At 44.9% G+C, this 27,208-nt stretch overlaps 1 protein-coding gene across 2 annotated transcripts in view; it reads right to left on the minus strand.

Annotated features, from left to right (window-relative positions):
- Window positions 1–2,175: 2,175 nt before the first annotated feature.
- Window positions 2,176–27,208, minus strand: part of stac (SH3 and cysteine rich domain) — a 53,460-nt gene continuing 28,427 nt past the window's right edge. For both annotated transcript variants that reach the window (XM_076994607.1, XM_076994606.1), the window contains 8 exons: window positions 23,848–23,929; window positions 23,176–23,282; window positions 17,191–17,272; window positions 11,998–12,065; window positions 8,238–8,314; window positions 5,063–5,114; window positions 4,595–4,732; window positions 2,176–4,120 (listed from right to left, as the gene is read on the minus strand). In XM_076994607.1, coding sequence (XP_076850722.1) covers window positions 4,022–4,120; window positions 4,595–4,732; window positions 5,063–5,114; window positions 8,238–8,314; window positions 11,998–12,065; window positions 17,191–17,272; window positions 23,176–23,282; window positions 23,848–23,929 — 705 coding nt within the window. In that variant the 3' untranslated portion in view covers window positions 2,176–4,021. The remainder of the gene's footprint in view (window positions 4,121–4,594; window positions 4,733–5,062; window positions 5,115–8,237; window positions 8,315–11,997; window positions 12,066–17,190; window positions 17,273–23,175; window positions 23,283–23,847; window positions 23,930–27,208) is intronic.

The raw sequence follows: 27,208 nt of genomic DNA on the forward strand, positions 1-27,208 counted from the left end.
GTCCTAATAAACCAACACAAAATATTATATATAATATATATATATATACATTTATAAAATTTTATATATATAAACTAACTATAATCCTAATACTTGTAATTCTTTTAAACTTTATTTGCATAATTTCTTTGAGTTGTATGGTATCCTATAATTTACTAACAGTAATGAATAAATAATTAATCATGCCTGTGTCTAATATAAATCTTTAGGTTACAGCATTTTCTCAGAATATTAATAGAAATTAGTTTTTTTATTTCACTATAATGATTACCTGACTTATTTATTATTAATTATTTATTATTAATTTAAAGATTAATTATTAAATATTCTAAATATGGTACACTAACACTCCACCCCCCCCCCCCCCAACCCCCCGCTCAGAAAAAGTTCAGGCTCAGGAATTTTTCCCACTATCACCCCTGGATTCATGACAAACAGAGTAATCTGTTTTAAGTGTATTTCTGTTAATGTTGATGACTATGGCCTACAGCCAATGAAAAAAATCATTATCTCAGAAAATTAGAATGTTATATAAGACCAACTGAAAAAATAATTTTTAATTCAATAAATTCTTGGTCAGGGCTCCTTTTACATGAATTTCTGCATCAGTGCGACGTGACATGGAGGTGGTCCTGGTAGACAGCTGCACTGACTTTGGTCTTGATAACACAGTGGACCTATAACACAGTGGACCTGCACCAGCAGATGACATGGCTCCTCAAACATCACTGATGGTGGAAACTTCACACTAAACCTCAAGCAGCTTGGACTGTGTGTCTCTCCACTCTTCCTCCAGACTCTGGGACCTTGATTTACCAATGAAATGCAAAATTTACCTGTAGGTGTAGGTCCACTGTTTTATATCAAGACCAAAGTCAGTGCAGCTGTCTACCAGGAAATTTTGGAGATGGAAATTTCATTTTCCAGCAGGACTTGGCACCTGTCCACACTGCCAAAAGTACCAATACCTGCTTTAATAACCACAGAATCACTGTGCTTGACTGTCTAGCAAACTCACCTGACCTAAACCCCATAGAGAATCTGAGATAATGATTTGATTTTGGGTTGTCACTAGCTGTAAGCCATAATCACCAACATTAACAGAAATAAACACTTGAAATAGATCATGCTGTTTGTCATGAATCTATATAATAAATGCGTTTCACATTTTGGCTTGAAAAGTAAATTAACTTTATGATGATTTTCTAATTTATTGAGATGCACTTGTATATATACATAAATCTACAACCCCACCCCTTGACAACATAAAAACAATTGTGTTTCAGCAGTTTCAGACATCCATTAACCTTCTGACCTGAACTTCGTCTGATCAGAGGAATAGTACAGTTAGTACAGGTATTTATGCACATTTGTGTACCCATCAGCCCCAGCACACCATTACCCATCAACCCCAGCATGCAGTTACCCATCAGCCCCAGCATGCCATTCCACATCAGCCCCAGCACGCTGTTACCCATCAGCCCCAGCACCACTAAGGTTCCACTGGAGAGTGTACAAGTACAGAAGCTCTCTGACCCTGCTGTGGTTCGTAAAGCCACTCTAACCCCATCACCCCAACCGCTCCACCCTAACCCTTCATCCTAACCCCAACTCTAACCCTAACCCCTCCACCCCAAAAGAATTAACCCCACCCTAACCCCTCCACCCTTTCCCTTGCTGCATCATCCTGTGGTCTACACCACTCCCTCCTTACAGGAGGATCAGTAAAGACAGACCAGCAGCACAGAGCTGGTTTGTGCCATCAGGACTGGGATTCCCCAGAAGCACCGCAAGAAAGAGATGATCATTACACGTTTGAGCTGAACTCTGTGCTAAACTCTCTCTTCTTTAAGATGATCATTACACGTTTGAGCTGAACTCTCTCAGTCCTAACACTGCCTGTGGCCATCAGAGCACATGGTTGTTTCTGTCATTCTCAGGGGTACTAAATGCAATGTTTTGTGTATCTCAATGTTTTGTGTATCTCACAAAAATATATTTACATCAATTTCTTTTTATGCTTACTTTGATTTAATGGATCATTCACCATCTAATTAACTTATTCACTAATGTGAACTAAATATGTAATTAATTGACTGCAGTAGGTTTTTGTGCTAATCGGCTCCACAGTGGTGAACCTGAACCAGCTCAGTGCAAACAGAGCCACTCCACAAATCAATAAATAGACTTTAATTCTGTGCATACAGTATGTACAATGCCGTAATTAAACCTCAGTGCTGAGAAACTTACCAAAACACAGAACTTATCTAAACACTGCTCATTAAGCGGCTCACACAACAGGCTGATGGACCCACAGAGATGCTCTGCAGGACAAACGCTGAGCAGGTGGGATAATTCACAGGAAAAGGCCAACGTTGATAATGACTCAGTAAAGCTAGTGGACACCAGCAAGCCTCATCCAGTTTGCTTTTTGGCTGTTCTTATCTTTCCTTTACTGGATGATTGATTTACTCTTTGTAATTTTATATATTACAATCCCGAGGTGTTCAGAGTGCTGTGTTCAGAGCTACAGTGCTGCACGTTTCAGCACTACCACCTTTACCTCGAACTCAGATGTGATTGTCAAAACTACTAGTCACTTATGTTAACTGCTCAATTAATAACTAAATCCACTGTGCAGAGCTCATCTGTGTTATATTATGTTGTGTGTGTTTATCGTAACTACGGAGGTTCCAGTATCGGAGGCTCCACCCCTGAATTTAGCAACTCTGGATTTGCTTACTTAAAGAAAAAAGCTTGATGGTGTGATGCAGGGACCTTATCTGACCTGACCTGACCTGACGCACCTTCTAGGCACAACCTATAATACCTGAATTTATAAAGTCTTAGCATATACGGAAAGATTAATGTGTAATGTTAATATAAAAAAATGTGGCTACTTCATCTTCAATCCCATCCTATTTTTACTTGAGCAGCAAATAAATATTTAGAATGTGATATCAGATTAACATTTTAAACAGGCCTGTTTTATCCCTAACATAAATAACATCTTTCTAGAAGTTTAATGAGTAAAATGAGTCAGGAACAGGTAGTGTGCTGAGTGTGTGTAGTGTGTGGCACGTGTGTAGAGTGTGCAGTATGTAGAGTGTAGTGCGTGTGTAGAGCGTGTGTATTGCGTGTGCGGTGTGTAGCACGTGTGCAGTATGTAGTGTGTGTAGTGCGTGTGTAGAGCGTGTGTAGTGCGTGTGCTGTGTGTAGAGCGTGTGCAGTATGTAGTGTGTGTAGTGCGTGTGTAGTGCGTGTGTAGAGCGTGTGCAGTGTGTAGCAACTTCATGCTTGACTCTGCTTCACGATTTTGCCCTTTTATGTCATGACTTATAAAATGATGCTGATGTCTTTTCCAAAAGCTCAGACATCTTGTGATGGGAATTGTGTTTTCTTTCACAAAGGAGAATGTTTCTCAAAATACACCCTGTCAAAATCTAGTCAAATCTATGATATATCCACTACTTTCCTTCCAACGTGGGACTGTCTTTTTTGTGGAGATAGCACTTAGAATAGAGCACTTAGTAATCCAATGTCAAAGGAATAAAAATTCTCAAAAGCTGTTGCAATAGCAGAAAAAGGTCCAAGAAAACCACTGAGAAGTTTCCTGTGCATGTTGTTATAAATCAGGTTGAATCGAGCCTCAGGGTTTCACATTCAGCCCCACTTCCTGTGGTCATCCACTTCCTGTGGTCATCCACTTCCTGTGGTCATCGTGTGACAGTGGGAGGGATGGAAGGGACAGTGTTCACGCACCTCTGCTTCCCTTGGGCCTGTGGATAAACCCGCTGGCAACACCGTGACTCTCGGGTGGCCCTGTAGATGCCTGATTTGTTTGTCGACAGTGGACTGGAAATGGCACGGACAGCCGCAATGCAGCTGCTGATGGGCGGTGCCAAAGTGGGCGGTGCAGAAGTGGGAGGGGCCAGTTCCCCCATCGCTCCTCTGCACAGGGCTCCTCCCCAAAGCTCCTCCCCTCATGGTCAGATGTCTCCGCCTCCTGCTCTCCTCTTCCTCAGATACTGTCCAGCATGTCGTAGGGGACAAACCCCCTTTTCTTCCCACTGGCGACCCGGATGAAGCCATTGTGTTCATCTTCTCCACTCATGCAGATCTAGAAGACACACACCTACAACATGAGCATCTAAACACATCCAAAGGCCCAGATTAAACCTAAATTAAAAGCCTAAACTGGGACTAAAACTAGTCTCCAATGGCGATTCAAGAGTCCGAGAGTATGAGTTAATTCATGTATGGGAAACAAGCTCTACATATCTCACATAACTCCATGTTTCTCACTAACACTCCCACAGCGTGTCTCCTTTCTGACATGCTTGGGTTTGAGGTCTAGAGTGGGTGAAGGTGTGAATGTGGGTAAAGGTAAATGTAGAGGGGGTTCAGGTGTCCATGTAAGTGTACAGTGGGTAAACGTGTAGGCTACATGTAAATCAACAGTGGGTCAAGGTGTACACGTAAGTGTACAGTGGGTCAAATTGTGCCCTGGTGGATCACCACTGCTGGCTGATCAGCAGTCTCACTGCCGGAGCACATGAGAGGGGTCAACACCTGCAGGTCAGAGGTCACTGACCTGTCCTTCTTTCAGGGTGATCTGCCCTTGCTCCTTGCAGCCAATGAATGTGCGATTGCACCGGAACACCCGGTCACCAGACTTCACCTGGTGCGCAAAGGATGATGGGAAAAATCCTACCCTGTCATCGATCACACCCTAAAATCATTTCAGAAGAAAATAATACAAATTTAATTCAGAAACAAATGTAGTTTGTAAAACTATAAAATATGGTTGGAGTCCTGTAGCATTCGGTTCACTGCCTTCCACTTTAACATCTCCATCCATTTCACACTTCACCCTTAATTTACCCTACACCCTAACCTTCAATATTGAAGACCTAGTATACAACGTTATGTCCTCCAATTATATTCCTTGTCTCATCTCGTCTCACATACCATCTAACACTAGCACTACGAGTATCAAGATGGTGCGCTGGTTGAATCATGTCAGACGTTCCGGAGATTTCTGGAGCACTAGAAGTCTCACCTTCCACCAGTCCTCATTTGAATCATCCATCACTATTATTCGGTCACCTGGTCTGAAATGAAGCAGGAGAACAGAAAGGAGGATTCAGCATGCTGGCTTTTCTGAAACAAACACTGTCTTGCTCTGGATGGCGTCCTGTGAATGTTAATTATGTTCGGTTGATGAAATCTGGAGATGTTTTTCTCCTCTGGCGAGAGTGCGTTCGAACGCCATGTGTGAGCTGAGTGCTCATCTACTGTTCACGCCTTCCTCTGGAGGTGTTGCTGACTCCAGGATGCATTGAGAGAACCTGAAGTGGTAGTGGCCTAGCAGAGAGGTGTGGAGGGGAGCACGAACACCCTGGACATAAAGCACTTGGTGGAGCACTACCAGGAAATGCCGATCGATGGACCTGGAGGGACGCAGGCATGCAGCAGGAGTCTGACTGGCAGAAGCTCCATAACACCACCACTGAGGAGAAACCAACCACACCAGATGTGTGTGTGTGTGTGTGTGTGTAGGTACAGCGTTAGTCAAATTAGTGAAAAAGAGACACAGCCGTGAGTGCACCAATAATAGGCCACAGAGTGTGTGTCTGTAGGTAAAAGTGTCTGTAGGTAAATGTGTTTGTCTGTAGGCAAATGTGTGTGTCTGTAGGTACAGAACCAACAGACGGTCCTCTGGTGAACCACACACATCGAGGAGATTCCTGCTTACAATACAGGCACAAAGCAGCACCTAATGAACAGGTGATTATGAGCTAGATCAGGTGTGGACCAGGTGACACAGGCAGCTGACCTGTGCAGTGCTGACACCCTCTAGTGGTGGCCTGTTGCACAAGGATGGAGAGAATACTGTACAAGAGCTGCAGAGAGTGTGAATGAAGACTGTACACCTGCTATGAATCTCCAGGAACAAAAATGGTGGCTGACTGGTGTTGGTACAAATTGATGACAGTGAATCAGTGGTCCACTGAATCTCTCTTTTAATGTAATAAAACTAGTAATTTATGCAGTTATGTACTGAGAAGTTCAAACTATTCCATGTGCCTGAGTAAAAGTAACAGGTCTAGAACTAATGTCTGTATTTTTGGGAAAGAGGTAGCCAATCCTATCAATCCTAGATCACTGACCTGATCATCTCCTCATGTGAAGCAATATGAGAGTGTGTGTGTGTAAAGAGAGTGAGTATAAGAGAGAAAGTGTGTGTGTGCATGTGTAGAGAGTATGAGAGACAAAGTAAGAGTGTGTGTGTGTGTGTGTGTGTGCGTGTGTGTGTGTGTGTGTGTGTGTGTGTGTGTGTGGCGGCTCGTCAGTAGGTGGCACGCCTATTTTTATCGGTATCCAATCAGTATAGTTAATTATTGTTCCTCTTATGTGATTGGATTATCCTCGATGATTAGCGTAAACATTCTGACAGCTCGTTAGCTGACCGAGAGGACGGGGAAGATTTCACTCGTTGTTGAACAGTTTAAATTTCAGGTCGGCACATTATTCCCTCGTTTGGAAGAAATTATCAGAAGAAAAAAGGGATAAAGTAGCTTGGAGGACAGACCCAATTTCAGGATTAGTACGGCTGCTTGAAATGCTTGAAAATTCTGAAATTTAATGTTGTGTTTCCAGATTTGAAAGGTGCTAGAAATTTGGCTAAAGTTCTTGAAAATGTTTGAAATGAACTGTATATCGTTTCACAACAAAACACGGTCTGAATGAATGTTTCGCTTATATTACGTTTAAAATATTTGTATTACGTTACAAACACAAGTTACAGATACATCAGAAATGTCCCAACTCTTGTAATTCTAGCGGGAAACTCGAGAGCACGTGAAGACACTAAGATGCGTTTTGAAAATAAACAACCGTTAAATAAAATATATGCTAGCTTAGTAGCTAAGCTAGCCACCAGAGCAAATCCTAACCAAACTAGCATATTAAGTATAATTAATACACCAATAAGCTTATGTAATAAATGTATTCTGCTATTACCAAACACAGTACAGTCTCGCTGGGATATATGGCTGGGATACGTGTGTTACTTTTTTTGTTTACCTTTGTATGTGTTTAGATTTTTTTAGTTTGTTTGCACCCCCCTCAAAACTTTTAGCACCAGCCGCCACTGATGTGTATGTAGAGAGTATAAAAGTGCTTGTGTGTGTAGAGTGAGAGTGTTTAAAAGAGAATGTCTCTTCATGTTCCTGGCTGTGCCTAAGCAACCAAGTTTGTATACACGTGTTTGTAAACAAATGTCCACACAAGGACAGCTCAGTATGTTAAAATGAGGTAATCGCAGTGGCTCCGCCCGTACAGGAGGGCCTCGCGCGCTGTCGGTTCGCGAGGTCGTGCACCTCTCGAATTTAGTAACTTCTCGCGCGCCGCGCTTCAGCGCCATGAACAAAGTCATGTTTGTAGGGTTCATGCACCTTTACAAGGTGGAATTCAAGCGCTTGTACGTCACTTTAAAGGTCCATTTCAATATTTTCCAGCACGTTAAACTTAATTAAGTTAAATATTTATACATATACTCGAAATGATTTGAAATAATTAGCTTTTTATCACATTATTTAATGGTTTTATTTTCAAAACGCCCACTCTTAACGTCTTCACGAGAACTGTTCAGTCAGACAGCTATTTGTTGTGAAACGAAGTAGTTACAATTTCAAGCATTTTCAAGTACTTTAGCCTAAATTCCAGCACTTTTCAAACCTGGAACACAATGCAACTTTAAAAATTCCTCAGGTAAATGTTTTTCCTTTCTTTTCTGCGCTCCAGATTTCTGTATTTACTTTAACTATCCACCACTGTATTTCCCGCTGTTGGGCCAGTACCAGCCGGCTACGGTCGGTGCTCGATCAAACCATTTTCCAGTGGGAGGCGGGGGTGTATGCACTTAATGGAAAATATGCAGATAGGTAAAAAACATATATATTTGAGCCATTGAGCTTATTATGAGTACATAATTTTATATTAATGAAAGATTTCAAGATTATTTAAAAATTATAGACTTTAAATAAAAAATTAATTGCTGGGCTCTTTGATGGACCCCCCTGGCCCTAGGGCCCGGGACAACAGACCCGGTTGTCCCCCCCTGTCGACGGGGCTGATAATGACGTTTAGGTCATATTTGGTCCTCATAGTTCTAGTATTAAAAGTGTGTGTGGAGTGTGTGTGTGTGTTCCCTCTGCTTCCTTAAGACTCACCTCATCTCCAAGTCTTGGTTGTCCTGAGGGGTGAATCTGTACAAGGCCACACAGGTGTTTAGCTGCAGGAGTTCCTTCTGCAAACCACACACGCACGCGCACACACACACACACACACACACACACACACACACACACACACACACCATCATTACCAGATCTCTGTCTGACACACACCAACGTCATTAAAAGATCTCCGTCTGACACACACACCAACGTCAGTATCAGCTTGCTGTCTAACTCTGAGAGTGAGAAACTGCCATTGTCAGAGTATAATGGCACACACACACTTCTTTCTGTTATTCTGTCAAACTATCATTCTTTCACATATAAATTACACTGTACAAAATCCATCATTTACACACCTTATCCCACATTCACCTGAATATGTATGTACAAAAGAACACACTACCTTTGTTTCTTCACAAGGCCAAATTGTTTAGCAGGAACCAAACGTTTAGGTCAGTGAGGTGTGTACGCACGCACACACACAGACACACACACACACACACACACACACACACACACGGCCTTATTTACCAGCACCGTAACCCCTCATGTTTACAAGGACTCTAGTAAACAGCTCCAAAGTGGAAAAATAAACAGGAAAAGGAAAATGCTCAGTGAGCATCTCTGTCTCTTCTCAGTGTAAAGTGAGAATCGTGAACTCGCTGCAGCCTGAGGAGAGTGAGTGTGTGGGAGGAGTTCTCCTTCCTCTCTGTGTGTGCTGTGATTCAGACATGGTGGTGCTGTGGGAGAACCCCCCCCCCCCCCCCCCCCAGCTCCCCACGGCTTCGTGTGAACTCCACTTGACTTTCCAGAAGAGTGACGATGCATTATTCTCAAGCATTTGTGTTTAGATTTACACAACTAATAACCTCTAACATAAATCCAACCCCTAACTCTGAGCACCTGGAGAAGACGAACCTAGACAAAGTCTTCCAGACACGACACCTACACACCGTCGCCGTGACGTCACCACGGATCGCTTGATGATTAACGCTTCACAAGATTTAAGTAATATTTTAAAAATTCCTTTTCCCTCTTTTATACATTTTAAAAAGTGTCATCGTGACCATAAGATGCACGGAGAGAGAACAGCTGTCCAAGGTGCAGACAGGATTCAGAGTCAGACTGGGGTGAGGAGGTCGCGTTCAGCAGTGGGGTGTCGGCTTCAGTCCCTCCACAGGGCCATCGGCTTCAAACCCTCACAGTGGCACTGGGTCATGACTCCTGGTCTGCAGCTCCACTACCACACCTGCTGCACAGCTATCAAACACACGTGTACGTGTGTGTGTGTGTGTGTGAGAGAGAGAGCGAGAGAGAGAGAGAGAGAGAGAGAGAGAGAGAGCAGGTTTTAAGAATCTTACTGGTTATGAAATGTGATATTTGCATGTAATGCCTATGCATATTTCTTTTGTGTGTGTGTGTGTGTGGGGGGGGGGTGTTTGTGTGTGTGTGTGTGTGTGTGTGTGTGTGTGTGTGTGTGTGCGTGTGTGTGCGTGTGTGTGTGTGTGTATGATTTTCAGTCTTTGCAAATCAAGTTACCAGCAACTGTGTGAAGCCACCATGCTAAGCTGGGTATGCCACCAGAGAATGACTCGGAAGCTGAACTCACACACACACTCTCTCTCTCACACACACACACACACACACACACACACTCTGGCTAATGAAACTGAACACAGATTTCGTGGGGGACTGTGTGTGGGAGGAGGCCTCCGTTCCGGCTCAACATCTGCGCGTCTCAGATGCCACGCGCGTCTCTTCTCACCAAACACGGACACGTCAGGGTTGTGCTCTCCTCTCCGCTCACAACTGGCTGATGCAATAAACTCAGGGCTCCATTATCACATGGCTGCCTTCCTCACACAGCTCCTCACACAGCTCCCAACACAGCTCCTCACACAGCTCCCAACACAGCTCCCAACACAGCTCCCAACACAGCTCCTCACACAGCTCCCAACACAGCTCCCAACACAGCTCCCAACACAGCTCCTCACACAGCTCCCAACACGTTGCATAACTACAAGAAATATATAGCAAAACTCTAATGGCAAGTTGTAACAGCCCTAGCATGGCCACGGCTATGTGTGTTATGACAACCAGACGTTTTCATAAGACGTCGTAAAAGAAGGTGAGCCCATGTTTGTCATGACAAAAAAACTGCAATTCCCTGTAGGACATACAGGACGAAACTACAGGACCACTGAACTACTGGGGGGACTGGGACGAGCTGGACACAGGACAGGGGACACATTCAGAGGGAGGAAATCCCCATTCATATCAATTTACTTCAAATTAAACCATATTCTGAGTTCTGAACTAGTCTTGTACATTATACCTTATTTTTTTCTGTGTAGGACATCATAGGAGAAGAGCCAATCTGTTTACAACCCTAGTTAAGGACAGAACCCAAATTCATCCATGTGTCCTTAGGACACACAGATGAAGTGAAAGATGTTGCCATCACTAGGGGTAGGATCACTAGGGTTACAGTTGTTAGGGGTGGGATCGCTAGGGCCTGGGTCACTAGGGTTATGGTTGTTAGGTCTGTTAGGGCTGAGGTCGCTTATTAAAAGGGGGCAATTTTCCACTCTGCTCCTGGGAACTGTACAAGCAGTGGCATGTGGCCAAGCACAGCACACCAGCCCTTCTTCAGAGCTGATTTCAAATCAGTTCTCAAGTTCAAGAAACACTGACTAATCCAGCAACAAATATGGAAAGGTATGACCTGGGGTCAGTCCTCACTGGGACTTGAATTATGGTGGTCGGAGTCAGTAAACATTAGTGCCTCATCTCAGAAAAACACACTTTCTAGGCCCATTGGAAGATGGGAATGTGTGCTGGTGTAAATTACGCTGTAAATATCCCGCTCTGCAGAATTTCACTGAACTGCAGATGTCAGTTTATAAACTGGGCAGCACATGCCATGAAGCTAAACCCATAAAACAGAGAATGTTAGATTCAGAGAGAGAGAGCTAGAGAGATGGGGCAGGCAGAGAGAGAGAGGGAGAGATAGACAGGGCAGATGGTGAGAGAGGGATAGACAGAGATGTGGCAGGAGAGAGGGAGAGATAGAGAGACTGGGCAGGGTGGAGAGGGAAATGCTCAGTGTAGTCAGACATCCTGCAAGGTCTTATCATTTTCATGTCCACCTACTGGGTGTGTTTATGTCCATCTACTAGGTGTGTTTATGTCCACCTACTGGGTGTGTTTATGTCCACCTACTGGGTGTCTTTATGTCAACCTACTGGGTGTCTTTATGTCAACCTACTGGGTGTCTTTATGTCAACCTACTGGGTGTGTTTATGTCCACCTACTGGGTGTGTTTATGTCCACCTACTGGGTGTCTTTATGTCCACCTACTGGGTGTCTTTATGTCAACCTACTGGGTGTCTTTATGTCAACCTACTGGGTGTGTTTATGTCAACCTACTGGGTGTGTTTATGTCAACCTACTGGGTGTGTTTATGTCAACCTACTGGGTGTGTTTATGTCAACCTACTGGGTGTGTTTATGTCAACCTACTGGGTGTGTTTATGTCAACCTACTGGGTATGTTTATGTCAACCTACTGGGTGTCTTTATGTCAACCTACTGGGTGTCTTTATGCCCACCTGATGGGTGTCTTTATGCCCACCTGATGGGTGTCTTTATGCCCACCTGATGGGTGTCTTTATGCCCACCTGATGGGTGTCTTTATGTCCACCTGATAGGTATCTTTGTGCCCAACTTTACTCAAGTTTACAGCTTGCTTACCGGCAAGTTTTCAGACTTCTTATCCTCCATGGTGAAGTTCTCTGTCCCATTCTCCAAGGATGTAAAAACTGGAAAATATGATCAGATCAACAATCACAAAAGTGATGTGAATGAAGTGAGGTGTGTTTTTCCATGTGTTTTTCCTGACAGAGTCAACTAGTCAACTAATTCATTCCTAGAGGGTCTGTCAGCTGTACCAATTAGTTCACAGACTTCAGAAAGTTCAGTAGGAGCAAATTACTTGTCTCAAGGGCATCAGCTTCCTCAAACCATCATAATTAAACAGCTGGACATAGTGTCCTCACATAACTTGCAAAATCACCTGTTTAAAGGCAATGTCTGTTCATGTGTGAGAGATAAATCATGGTCTGGTGGTTATGGAACCAGGGGGTTGTGGGTTTGAGTCCCAGATGAACATGACTGAAGTGCCCTTGAACAAGGTGTCTGTCCACCGCATGTAGGGTGCTGGGAGGGTGAGAGTGTTGTATGCAGTCATGGCACAAATTTTGGTTTTCACAATCTTTGCTGCCTCAGTTAGAACCTTTCATCAGATGTTTATATGGTATAATGAAGTACAATTATAAGCATGCCATACATTTAACGTTTTTTTGACAAATACATTCAGTTTAAACAAAAACTTCATATTTAATATTAAATATTAATATTTAAGTAATATTCTACTTAATAGACTGGAGACACTCATTGGCATAAGAGGTCAAGCACTCTCCTGGTTCAGGTCCTACCTGACAGATTGTTACCAATTTGTGCTAGTAAATAACGAATGCTCTGAGCATTCTAAAGTAAAGTATGGTGTCCCACAAGGATCTGTACTGGGCCCCATATTATTCTCATTATATATGCTGGGCACTATCATTCGTAGGCATGGTATTAGCTTCCATTGCTACGCAGATGATACTCAGTTGTATATATCTTCTAATCCAGATGATACCACCACAACTCTCAAGATTGAGAACTGCGTCCAGGATATTAAAAACTGGATGGTGTCTAATTTTCTTAAACTAAATTCTGACAAGACTGAGGTACTGATTCTTGGGCCTAAAGCTGTTAGAAGCAATTGGGCTGATATTCCCCTTACCCTAGATGGTTTTTCAGTAACACCAAAATCTACTGCAAAAAGTTTAGGTGTCACTATTGATTCTGATCTTTCATTTGACGGACATGTATGCAATGTCACTAAGGCTGCCTTTTTCCATTTACGTAATATCGCCAAGCTGAGACACTTACTTTCATTAGCTGATGCAGAGAAGCTAGTTCATGCTTTTGTCTCGTCGAGATTGGACTACTGTAATAGTCTTCTAATTGGATGCTCTAAACAGTCCATAAAGAAGCTACAACTTGTACAAAATGCCGCAGCTCGAGTCCTAAGGCCAGGAAATTCGATCATATTAGTCCCACTCTCGCCGCACTACACTGGCTGCCGATTAAATATCGCATTGAATTTAAAGTTCTCCTGTTAACCTATAAGGCGTTAAATGGTCTTGCCCCACAATATCTGAGTGAACTCATTGATTACTACAACCCATCTCGCCCTTTGCGCTCCCAAAATGCTGGATTTCTCCTAGTTCCAAAAATTAGTAAAACTACAGCCGGAGGCAGAGCTTTCTCTTTTAAAGCCCCTCAATTATGGAATAGCCTTCCAGCTCCAATCCGAGATTCTGACACAGTTCCAATCTTTAAATCTAGACTTAAGACTCACCTGTTTAATCAAGCCTTCAGCTAAAATTCCCCTTGTAAGGTGTAGGGGCTTGGGGGCCCCCAGACGTTGAGATTTCTGGTGATCTGACATGTTGATGCTGTCATCCAGCTGTGTCTTGGCATCACTCTATTTGTGACTATGACTTGACTGGAAAACAATGTCTCAGTGAGCCCTCATGCCTGTGGTCACCTCTGAACCCCTCCCTTTAGTTATGCTGCTATAGATTAGTCTGCCGGAGCCACATGCTCATCACTGGCACGTGAGCTATGTACATTTAAATCAATGGTGGTTTAAATTCATGTCCACTCAGTCTGTATTGTCTATCTTTTTGCATGGCTCTACCCAAGACGATTGGATACAGGCACCTGCAGGCACCTGGGGGATGGTCTGGCTGCCGGTGGATGTGCTGATGCCGGGGTTCACCTGGGGAGTAACACTGCAGTCGGAGCCTACAATACCAGCATCACTGCTCCGACACGGAATGAAAACCTGGCATTCATCAACAGACATTTACAGTGACAATATCAAAACCCAGAACTTTCAATTCTACCTTTTACCTAGTCTGATTGTGTGAATTGTGTGTGACTTGTGTATTTGTGTGTTAACGGGCCGCCCAATGGAGGATGGGTTCCCTTTTGAGTCTTGGTTCTCCCGAGGTTTCTTTCTATTCCCCACCATCATAGGGAGTTTTTCCTCACCACTGTCGCCCTTGGCTTGCTCATTAGGGTTCTGGACCCATAGTATTGTTAACCTTGTAAATCCTGTAAAGCTGCTTTGCGACAACTTGAGTTGATTGATATTTACAGTGTTGACCCTGTAAGACTTCTGCAGGTCACCTCGGCATGCTGGGTATCAGCGTCTGGACAACATCTTGAGTGATGAGCATTCCTGCCTCATCAGTGCCTGTAGCTGATCAGAATCTCTGGGCTTTTGTCCACCCTCTTTGAGCACTGACCACAGGTTCTCAATGGGATTGAGATCTGGGTTGAGTTTCCTAGCCATGGACCCAAACGTTCAATGTTTTGGTCACTGAGCCACTTGGTCACCACTTTTGCCTTGTGACATGGTGCTCCATCATGCTGGATAAACCATTGTTCCTCCACATTGCTCCTGGATCGTTGGGAGAAGTTGCTCTAGGACGATGTTTTAATACAACTCCTTATTCATGGCTGTGTTCTAAGGTCAAATTTTAAGTGAACCTACTCCCCTGGATGAGAAGCAACCCCAAACACGGATCATCTCAGGATGCTTCATTGTTGGCATGACACAGGACTCATGGTAGCGCTCACCTTCTCCAGACAATCATTTGTCCAGATGTCCCGAGTCTGAAGGGGCGTCATCAGAGAGAATAACTGTCACATCCAGCCCCTTCCTCCTCCCTGGCCCTGCCCAACTTCCCCGTTCCCAGGATTTCTCCTTCTGTCTGTCACGCCCCTGTCTTTAGTGCCCGCACCTGAGTCTCGTTAACCTCCCCTGTCTCAGTGTATTTAATCCCCGTGGTGTTTTACTCCCGTGTCGGTCTTTGTTTGTTGTATCTGCCATGCTCCCCTCCAAGCTCAGTAACCTGTGTCTTCCCTTCGTTTCCTCATGTGCCGGTATGGTTAGTTCTGTCTTTGTCTTCCCTGTTGTGATTCTCTGGTTTCTTTGCCTATTCAGCTAGTTGTTTCTTGTTAGTTTGATCTTCCATTGTATTGTGTTTCTTGTCGTTAGTGGGTGTTTGTTCTTAGTTCGCTCGTTGTCTGTTAGTTCATAGTTTGGTGTTGCTTGTTACTAGTCACCCCCTAGTATTCGTGCCTTATTTGTGTATCCCCTCTCGTCATGTTTGCCTGGCCTGTTGAGTTATGTTCTCGTGTATAGTCTGGTTTTTAAGTTGTATTGCTTACCCGTTTAGTAGTGTCTTCCCCTCTGTGTTTAGCATAGTCCCTTTCTGTCTGTTGTGGTGTGGTTTAGTGTTCTGTTACCTTACACACAATAAATATTCAAAATCCTGCAATTGCGTCACTCCCGCTGTTCAGAAACGTTACAATAACGTTACCCCAGTCCTCTGCAGTCCATTCCCTGTACGTCCTGTAGAAGGTCAGGAAGTACACCTTTTCTCCTCAGATTGATGTTTTTCTTGGAGACTAGTGTCTTCTCTGCTGTCCTTCTGGATACCAAGACATCCGAAAGTCTTCGCCTCACTGTGTGTTGAGATGCACTCACACCTGCCCTCCACCAGCCCTGAGCACACTGCACTGGTGGAGACCCGATCCCCTGACCCTGATCTAACCCTGGTCTAACCCTAACCCTAATCTAACCCTAAACCTGATCTAACCCTGGTCTAACCCTGACCCTGATCTAACCCTAACCCTGATCTAACTGTGATCTAACTCTAACCCTGATCTAACCACCACCCTGATCTAACCACCGCCCTGTTAAAGCAGCCAGTCTGCTCTTCTAATCAGCAGAACAGAGTGATGTCAGCTGTCTTGTCCTCATTAACCTTTTCTCCTGAGCTAACGAGATCATCACTGAAATGACGTTAGCAGGCTATTTTGTAGGGCTAAAGTTCAGTGGCTAGAATGCAATAATTTTTGTGATAAGGTCATTTTCATGACAGGGAATGACTATGCAATTAATTGCAATTCATCTAATCACTCTTCAAAATCCAGTTAATGCACATTGCCCCCATCAAATTTGAGGCAGCAATCTTTGTGAACACCTAAATTTGTGCCATTTTCAAAATGTTTGGCTACGATTGTAGGATGTTGAAAGGGAGAGGGTGTTGTCTAGGGTGTTGGGAGGGTGAGAGTGTTGTGTAGGGTGTTGGGAGTGTGAGAGTGTTGTATAGAGGGTTGAGAGGGAGAGGGTGTTGTGTAGGACGTTGGGAGAGTGAGATTTGTGTAGGGTGTTCAGAGGTGAGAGTGTTGTGTAGGGTGTTGGGAGGGTGAGAGTGTTGTGTAGGGTGTTGGGAGTGTGAGAGTGTTGTATAGAGGGTTGAGAGGGAGAGGGTGTTGTGTAGGACGTTGGGAGAGTGAGAGTTGTGTAGGACGTTGGGAGAGTGAGAGTTGTGTAGGGTGTTGGGAGGGTGAGAGTGTTGTGTAGGGTGTTCAGAGGTGAGAGTGTTGTGTAGGGTGTTGAGAGGTGAGAGTGTTGTGTAGGGTGTTGAGAGGTGAGAGTGTTGTGTAGGGTGTTGAGAGGTGAGAGTGTCGTGTAGGGTGTTGAGAGGTGAGAGTGTCGTGTAGGGTGTTGAGAGGTGAGTGTCGTGTAGGGTGTTGAGAGGTGAGAGTGTTGTGTAGGGTGTTATGTAGGGTGTTGGGAGGGTGAGTGTCGTGTAGAGTGTTGAGAGGTGAGTGTTGTGTAGGGTGTTGGGAGTGTGAGAGTGTTATGTAGGGTGTTGGGAGGGTGAGAGTGTTGTGTGTCCTGGTGAGCTCGGTGTGTGTGTGTGTGTGTGTGTGTGTGTGTGTGTGTGTGTGTGTGTGTGTGTGTGTACTGACCATTGTCACTGTGCTTCCTGGTGAGTTCTGCACGACTGGTGTGGGCAGCTGCCTCCTCTGGAACCTGAGCCAGGTCAGTACTCTGATCACACAGACAGCACTGATCAATACACACACCTAATTAATATGGTTTATGGTTTGTCAATATGGTTTGTCAGTATGTACAGTACTTTACCATCACACCACCTCATCAGAGGCGGACGAAGTACTCAATTTCATTACTTGAGTCAAAGTACAGATACCACTGGTCAAATGCTACTCCGATACAAGTGAAAGTTGCATGTTCAAAATCTTACTTAAGTGAAAGTACTGAAGTACTTGCTTTTAAAAATACTTAAGTATTAAAGTACACCTTCTGTCACATTTGTAAAAAAGTTATAGTTTAAAAGTATTATACATCCTACCAAATCCTCTTTGGGCATAATATTCATACAGTCTTTGATAATAATACATAAGGCATATTCCAATGATGTACATCATTCAGGTAGTGGTAGCAGAAAAGTTTAACCTACACTTTAGTTTAAGGAACAAAAACATTTTCTAAAACCACAATTCACTGATTAGCCTAGCCTAACCTGTTTAAGCAAATTATGTTACCATATTAAAAGTCAATAATAAAATGACGGTTTTCTCTCTTTGCTAGTTAGGTATTCAGTCATCCAATACAACATTATGCTACAGTCAATATAAACAAAGACAAAGTAAAATTAGCAGTGTGGCATCTTGGTAGTCTAACCTTGCTACAACCTTTTGCAGTATGGCTAAAGCCCACCAACTCCATGCCACCCAACATGCTAACAAACTCTTTTCAAACCCTAAATCACAGCCACATTAGAATTATTTACATTAATTCTACACTGACATTAGAATGGAAACATTATTTGACAAGATTCGATTAACCCACACGGTTTCCCTTATTGATGTTTCCGTAGTTTGAATTACTTGCCAATATAATGTTAACATTATTTATAGTGATCCTAGCAGACCTAGCAGTGGAGTGAGCAGGCAAAGTCATTTCACTAGCCTTACTACAAAGCTCCTCTGACTACATAGTCACTTAACAAAACATTTAGGCTGCATACCGTAATATACTTCCTCAGGTGGGACGGTGAATTTTGGTATGCAGTGATATAGTTTGTTTTTGGCAAACAAAGCATGCATTTAAAACGATAGGAATGATTCATCCGTTCAGAAAACTGGAACATTTTGTCGAGATACGGCCATGGGTGCAAAAGAGCATGCCAGGGTTGCCAGCTCTCACGCATTGAGCGTGAGACACACGCATTTGACCGTTTTCACACGCTCTCACGCCACAGTTCCGATATCTCACGCCGAAAAAAAATCTAGTTTATTTACCTCTGATCTATATCTATCAACCACCGGCGATCGTGATATAATACTTCATTTGTGTCCATTTTTCACCGCCCCGGTAACGTTCGCCACCCCCCGATCAACAATTTACACTCGCCACCAAGTCCAGGTTCAAATCTCCGTCCAATCGATCTTGAAAAGTTGGCAACCCTGGCATGCTCCATCACCGCCGTCTCCGCTCATGTTGCTGTTATTTAGGAAAAGAACGACTAGCGACACCGAACTTGATTTTACACCTCACAGACACATCCTTGATTGCTGATAGGCTGTCACCTGTGAAAATACTATCGGGGGAGGGGAGGAGAGTTGTGTGTGGAAGTAACGAGTAACGAGAGCTGGACAGAAATGTAGTGGAGTGATAAGTACTGTATTTGTTATTCAACTGTAGTGAAGTGAAAGTCATAAGTATTTAAAAAAAAATCAACTTAAGTAAAGTACAAATACTCAAGAACTGTACTTAAGTACAGTACTTAAGTAAATGTACTTCGTTACTGCCCACCTCTGCACCTCATCACCATCACATCACACCACACCACCTCATCACCATCACACCACCTCATCACCATCACACCACACCACCTCATCACCATCACACCACCTCATCACCATCACACCACACCACACCACCTCATCACCATCACCATCACACCACCTCATCACCATCACACCACCTCATCACCATCACATCACACCACACCACCTCATCACCATCACACCACCTCATCACCATCACACCACACCACCTCATCACCATCACACCACACCACCTCATCACACCACACCACCTCATCACCATCACACCACCTCATCACCATCACATCACACCACCTCATCACCATCACTCCACCTCATCACCATCACATCACCATCACACCACCTCATCACCATCACCATCACATCACACCACCTCATCACCATCACATCACACCACCTCATCACCATCACATCACACCACCTCATCACCATCACATCACACCACCTCATCACCATCACACCACCTCATCACCATCACACCACCACCTCATCACCATCACACCACACCACACCACCTCATCACCATCACACCACACCACCTCATCACCATCACATCACACCACCTCATCACACCACACCACCTCATCACCATCACATCACACCACACCACCTCATCACCATCACACCACCTCATCACCATCACACCACCTCATCACCATCACACCACACCACCTCATCACCATCACATCACACCACCTCATCACCATCACATCACACCACCTCATCACCATCACATCACACCACCTCATCACCATCACACCACCTCATCACCATCACACCACCTCATCACCATCACACCACCTCATCACCATCACACCACCTCATCACCATCACATCACCATCACATCACACCACCTCATCACACCACACCACCTCATCACACCACACCACCTCATCACCACCACACCACCTCATCACCACCACACCACACCACACCACCTCATCACATCACACCACCTCATCACATCACACCACCTCATCACCACCTCATCACATCACACCACCTCATCACCATCACATCACACCACACCACCTCATCACCATCACACCACCTCATCACCATCACACCACACCACACCACCTCATCACCATCACACCACACCACACCACCTCATCACCATCACACCACACCACCTCATCACCATCACACCACACCACCTCATCACCCCACACCACCTCATCACCATCACATCACACCACCTCATCACCATCACCATCACACCACACCACCTCATCACCATCACACCACACCACCTCATCACCATCACACCACCTCATCACCATCACACCACACCACCTCATCACCATCACATCACACCACCTCATCACCATCACATCATACCATCACACCTCATCACCATCACATCTCATCACCATCACCATCACACCACACCACCTCATCACCACCACACCACCTCATCACCACCACACCACCTCATCACCACCACACCACCTCATCACCATCACACCACCTCATCACCATCACACCACTCATCACCATCACACCACTCATCACCTCATCACCATCACATCACACCACCTCATCACCATCACACCACCTCATCACCATCACACCACCTCATCACCATCACACCACCTCATCACCATCACACCACCTCATCACCATCACACCACACCATCTCATCACCATCACACCACACCACCTCATCACCATCACATCACACCACACCACACCACCTCATCACCATCACACCACCTCATCACCATCACATCACCATCACATCACACCACCTCATCACCACCACACCACCTCATCACCATCACCACCACACCACCTCATCACCATCACATCACATCACCTCATCACCATCACACCACACCACCTCATCACCATCACACCACACCACCTCATCACCATCACACCACACCACCTCATCACCATCACATCACACCACACCACCTCATCACCATCACATCACATCACACCACCTCATCACCATCACATCACACCACCTCATCATCACACCTCCACACTTGCACCCAAACACCTCCACACTCGCACCCAAACACCTCCACACTCGCACCCAAACACCTCCACACTCGCACCCAAACACCTCCACACTCGCACCCAAACACCTCCACACTCGCACCCAAACACCTCCACACTCGCACCCAAACACCTCCACACTCGCACCCAAACACCTCCACACTCGCACCCAACACCTCCACACTCGCACCCAACACCTCCACACTCGCACCCAACACCTCCACACTCGCACCCATACACCCCTTACAGAGACCTACACCTCCACACTCACACCCAAACACCTCCACACTCGCACCCAACACACCCAAACACCTCCACACTCACACCCAAACACCTCCACACTCACACCCAAACACCCCTTCCAGCTTCCGTGACCCTTGCGTGACCCTTGTGTGATCCTTGTTGGCTCTGGGGCATCAGCTGGGCTCTGTTGTGCTACAGGTCATATCCTGGCCTAGGTGCTGTTTTCATGTTCTGCTCATGTGTGAACCATCCTGGATGAACATGTGTGTGCAGTCACATGTGAACATACCACAGTCACTCGTGCCAAACGTGCCAGTGATGTCATACAGACTAGTTGCCTTTTCCTGTTTGTTTCTCTACTTTTCTCTCCCCCGCTCTCTCTCTCCCCCTCTCCCTCTCTCTCTCGTTCTTGCTCTCTCTCTCACACACACAGGCTGCACACACTCACCTGACCTGACCCTGCCAGATGTTAAATAATCACAGTGTTCTCAAATGAGGCAAACCAGCAGGGCTAAATGGCCAAAGCTGTAATGGTCAGACTGCAAAGGGCCATTAAATGAGTGAGCGGAACTGCTGTTGTGGTCTCATGGGGACTCTTTACTGCGTAACACACAAACATCCGTATCTCCCAACCAATGTCAGGGTGGGCGACACCAGGCTGTGTTTTTACTGCTAGGCAGCCATTTAACGTATGTGCTCCTGTCTCACTGGGATACTGGGGTGTTTGTGTGTGTGTTTCTCTATTCTCCCTGTGTGTGTGTTTTTGTGTGTATGTTTACCCATTCTCACTGTGTGTGTTTCTCTATTCTCCCTGTGTGTGTGTTTGGGTGTATGCAAGTGTACATGTGTGTGTGTGTGTGAGTGTTTGTGTGTGCATGTTTTGGTGTGTACACACACAAAATTGCAGTACCATGCAAAAGTCATGGGCCACCCTAGAACATTAAAAGGTGTGTATCAGGACAGTGAGATAGAACAGAGGCATTGTGAGAAACTCTTCTCTTCCTCTCCCTCCCATTGGACCTCGGTCCTCTGTGAGGCCTCAGCCACTGGGAATACTGGGAACACAAGTGTTTTACACACTCAATGGCTTTTAAATCTTTGTATTTGTGACAATTGATGTGTTAAATGTGTTTTTACATGAAACTGCCATGATGGATGCTGGATAATTTCTATGACATTCTAACACTTCCACACAGTACTGTCCAAAGGAGCCGATTTCAGGAACACGTTGATGATTTGTGTTCAAAGTACAAATCTGAAGAACAGATTTTGATCAAGAGCGAACATTCGTATGCAAGTTTTGCATGTGACCTTTTGTTAACGGGTTTAATAGTGTTCATTTTGCTTTGTAATAACTGAAGGCATTTTGCCTCACGAGTTCACACAGGTGATAAATGGAACCACAGTGAACGAGCAATAATCAGGTTCTCAACACTGAGTCAGTTAAGGCTGCACACCTGATGATCAATTAGGGATAAATATTTACTGGGTTTTCATCAGCCCCTGCATGAGTGCATGCAGGCGCCCACGCACAAACACACACACGCACACGCACACGCACACACGCACACATACGCACACAAACACACGCGCACACACACACACACACACACACACACGCACACAAACACACGCACGCACACGCACACAAACACACACACAAACACACACACACACACGCACACACACACACACACAGTTGAGTAAAGTGGATGGGATTGAGGATGTTCAGCAGAGCTTCAGTTCTGTTTGGCCCGTTAGGCACAAATACATTGAGCATTTTTGTGACAATATTTCATTTGTACATCTAATTATTTAATAAGTCTTACAGAGTTTCTTGGAGGTGAATCTGAGCCGCTGGTCCTCTTAGTCTTCTGGGCCAAAGATGTTCCAAAACGCAGAGTCTCATAAACAGGGTCGACCTTACTGCCGCATGCTGGGATAGGACAGGAGATGTGTCAATCAAAACCTCCACTTCAAGACCTATTAATAATCATAACACATGCTTTGTCTAATGCAGACTTCACAAAATCACCAAAAACTTCTTCCTACAATACAGATCTAGGAAAATGTCTTTTTCTGACTATTAGCTTGACATCAATTATCTTGTTTTAAGAGGATTTATGGCAAAATTAAGAACATTTGCATATTTATTCATGTAAATTATTAGAATAATGATAAACATGTTCTAGAAGTGTGATATGAAAATAATACCACCAACGCAGTGTGTGTCACGTGACCAGTTGCCAGAACTCCCTGCTTGGAGAACTCAGCTCCTGGTGCAGGTGTGCTAGGAATGGGTTACAGCAGAACCGGGCTAGACTGGGTAAGGTAGCAGAATTGAGCTGAACTGGGTAACTGACCAGAACCAGGCCAGACTGGGAAATTGACCAGAATAAGGCCAGACTGGGTAATTGGCCAGAACCAGCCCAGGATGGTTAATTGACCAGAAATAAACCAGACCGTGTAACTGAGCAGAACCAGGCCAAAGCACCACTTACCGATAGGCATGACCTCCTTAATACAGCCGAACTGTTCCTGAATGAGCAGGGGAGAGCTGGAGTATCTCCTGAAGCCTTTAGGCTATAACACATGTAGAGGGAGGGGGGGGGAGAGATTATGGGTAGAGCTAGCATCAGTTTCCGTGCTGCCATGTCAAGTCTAGCCTGTGTGGCACTATATTCCTCCAAGCGCAGCTCTGTGAACTGACATTCAGTGAGCGGAAAAACAAAAACCTCGCCCCCGGACAGGGACTGGGCCCACCCTTCTAATTTGCATAAACAGGAGTGGGCGGTCTTCATGATGGGAGACCATTTCCCCAGCTACCATTCTCATTAGCACACTGGACATCACTGATATCATAAAACACATTAGCAGTGTCACGTCTGGCAGATATGGACATCATCGTACATTATCATTACACTGATTGGATGTTTTCAGATTAATGTAGATATTATGTGTTATAGAATCAACATGTGCAATGCCAGAGTTGCAACTAAGGTCTGGAGTGGAGATGTCTAGGAACTGGAGTCCAACAATGGACCAGGACACAAAGAATCTCCTCAGTATATTTAATAGAAGTAAATGGGTAAAGGATTTGGATCGGCATGCGCTGGCGTTCTGTGGATAAACATGGCAGTGCTAATCTGGGCCTGTGCTTAGCAGATCAGGCAAAGTGGTTTACAGCACTAAGCAGTTAAGCTCGAGTCTTTATCAGACGTCTGGGAGGTATGAGAAGCATCAGAACTGCTCTTCAGACACCATGTTTACCATTCATCTCTCTCTCCCCCTCTCTCTCCTCCCCTTCTCTCCCACACTCTCTCTCCTTCTCTATCCCACTCTCTCCCCATCTCTCTCTCTCTTTCTCTCTCTCTCTCTCTCTCTCTCACACACACACACACACACACACACACACACACACAGGTTCTCAGATGTATCTTCATTTGTAAATCTCATCATTTCCAAGAAAGGGCTTTTCCATTAGGACATCTAAAAATGTTCTGACTTTCTCATCGCTTCCCCTAAAGGTGCATCAGACTGAACTGTGCAGAAAAGCACAACATGTATTTGTATTTCGTCCTCTTAAACAAACGCAGCAGGCCAATTCATTGGCCAGTGTGGGGGTTTGATCCAGTCCAAGAGCCAATCCCGGACTGCCTCATTTTTCCGTTTCCAGGTGGCATCCTTATATGGAAGTATTAGCTTAATGATGCCTTACATGGGCAGTGTGAGTGGGCCATGCCCGCACTTGTTGATGTTGTGCCAAGAGAGAAGAGGGCGTGGCCGTGCTTAATCGCCATCCCAAATCTCCTCCTCTGTGGTCTCCTTGGCAGAGGAGACAGAGGGCTATATAAAGGCCCACTACAGCCCCAGGATCTCCACCTCTCCACCAGTCAGGCATCACTTCACAGGTGCATCACGTCATGGACGGTGGAGACCAGTCACGGAGCACAACTACGCTTCCTGGACAGAGAACGAATCTGATGGTTGCATCAAATTAAGTTTAAAAACTGGCTTATTGAGAAAATTATCCATTTGATTAATTAAGATAAGCTTTTTAAAGTAGTGGTTTTGTCAGACACCTTTGATGGAAATATAATATATATATAATTAGAATTCCAATTTCCAGGAAGGTGCTTAAAAATCCCAGAGTGCTTCATTTTTCCAGCTTCAGGAAAAACATGTTAGGACAACACATCAAATACTTTTTTTCTCTCTAGAATTTCCTTTGATTGACATGTGTTTCTAGGTTGTTATAAAGTATTATAAGCTTCCAGTGAATGTAAGCACACCAGTGTATTTGGAACATGGCTCTGTTTATGACGCAACAATGAGTTCTAACCATTATGACCTGTAGCATTCTAGAACCACAAGAATTCCGAATTCAAAAGGCAAAGATTCTAGGAACCCACTGCTTAACCATCTAATGAATGAAGGTGATAGCCCTACACCAGGGGTCACCAACCTTTTTGAAGTTGGGAGCTACTTCTTGGATACCAATTATTGCGGAGGGCTACCGGAAAGAAAGTTGTTGGGGGGGGGGGGTTATTGGGTTCAAGCGGGAAGACCGCTAGCAACCGCGGACAATCGCTAATAGCAGCAAAAACATAAACGATGCAGCGCTTTGGTGCATGGCAATATAGTGAGCTGTTTTTAAAACAAGCCCGCGGGCGACTCATAACGTCCTCGCGGGCGACATGGTGCCCGCGGGCACCACGTTGGTGACCCCTGCCCTACACCATTAACACTATACTCTTCTCTTTAAATGGAACATTTAAATTTTCATCATCTTTCATCAAACACAATCCCTCCACAAACGCAATAGAGCTCTGATCTTCCCTGGTCACACAGGCCAAGAGAAATAAACACTGTATAAAAATAACAACTCGCCAAAGTTGAAGAGAAAGTTGAGCTTGGGGCCAGACCCTGCTGGGAGACGTTTCTCCTTTTAAACTCGCCCCCTGGGCTGGAACTTTCCATCCCCATCAGCTGGGACGCTCGTCAACGGCCTCGTCCTCATGGGCCGACGTGAAACGAGAACACACCAGGGTGGGGGGTTATCCTATGTGCTGGCTTCAGCTCGGTCATCTCACGGCAGTGGTGAGAGACATGGCTCTGTGGTGTTTGTTCAGCCATTCAGAAATCATCACTAGGATTAGCTCTGAATGGCCCCACATAAGACTGGCAGCTGTTTTATATAGGGGGGAAAAGGCAAGTGTTTCTCTGTGCCGTGTGGCCAGGTTTCCAAATTACACTACCCACCACTATAGCTAATACACATGTATATTTACACTTCCTCACACACACACACACACACACACACACACACACACACACACACACACACACTCAGCCTCATTAAGATGCCTGCTCACACCCCGGTCCACTCACAGACGGAGCCTGAGAGGGTGATTAATCACACCATCTATCACCCAATCTTCATCTAATCACCAAAATAAGCACCAGGGTTAACGAACCCCATAGCACACACACACACACACACACACACACACACACACACACACACACACACACACACACACACACACACAGACACACTATTACAATGGATAACAGATACACTAATAATTACAATTGATAACACACACATACACACATAATACAGCCTGTAACTAACCAACTAATTCCCCTCACCAACCCACACATGTTCTAGTGTATAGAGAATGTTGATAAAACAGCACAAACACAAGATAGACAAATGAGCAAAATAAATGATCCATCTAGAAGGTTCTGTCGTGTTCAACACTACGCCTGGAGGACCTGGGCGTCCGCACGGTCGTGTCCAACACCATGCGTACCACAGGTGCGGCCCGCCACCAGGACCTGGGGGTCCACTGTCAG

This window comes from Brachyhypopomus gauderio, unplaced genomic scaffold (assembly GCF_052324685.1).
Source record: "Brachyhypopomus gauderio isolate BG-103 unplaced genomic scaffold, BGAUD_0.2 sc151, whole genome shotgun sequence".
Classification (NCBI taxonomy): Eukaryota; Metazoa; Chordata; class Actinopteri; order Gymnotiformes; family Hypopomidae; genus Brachyhypopomus; species Brachyhypopomus gauderio.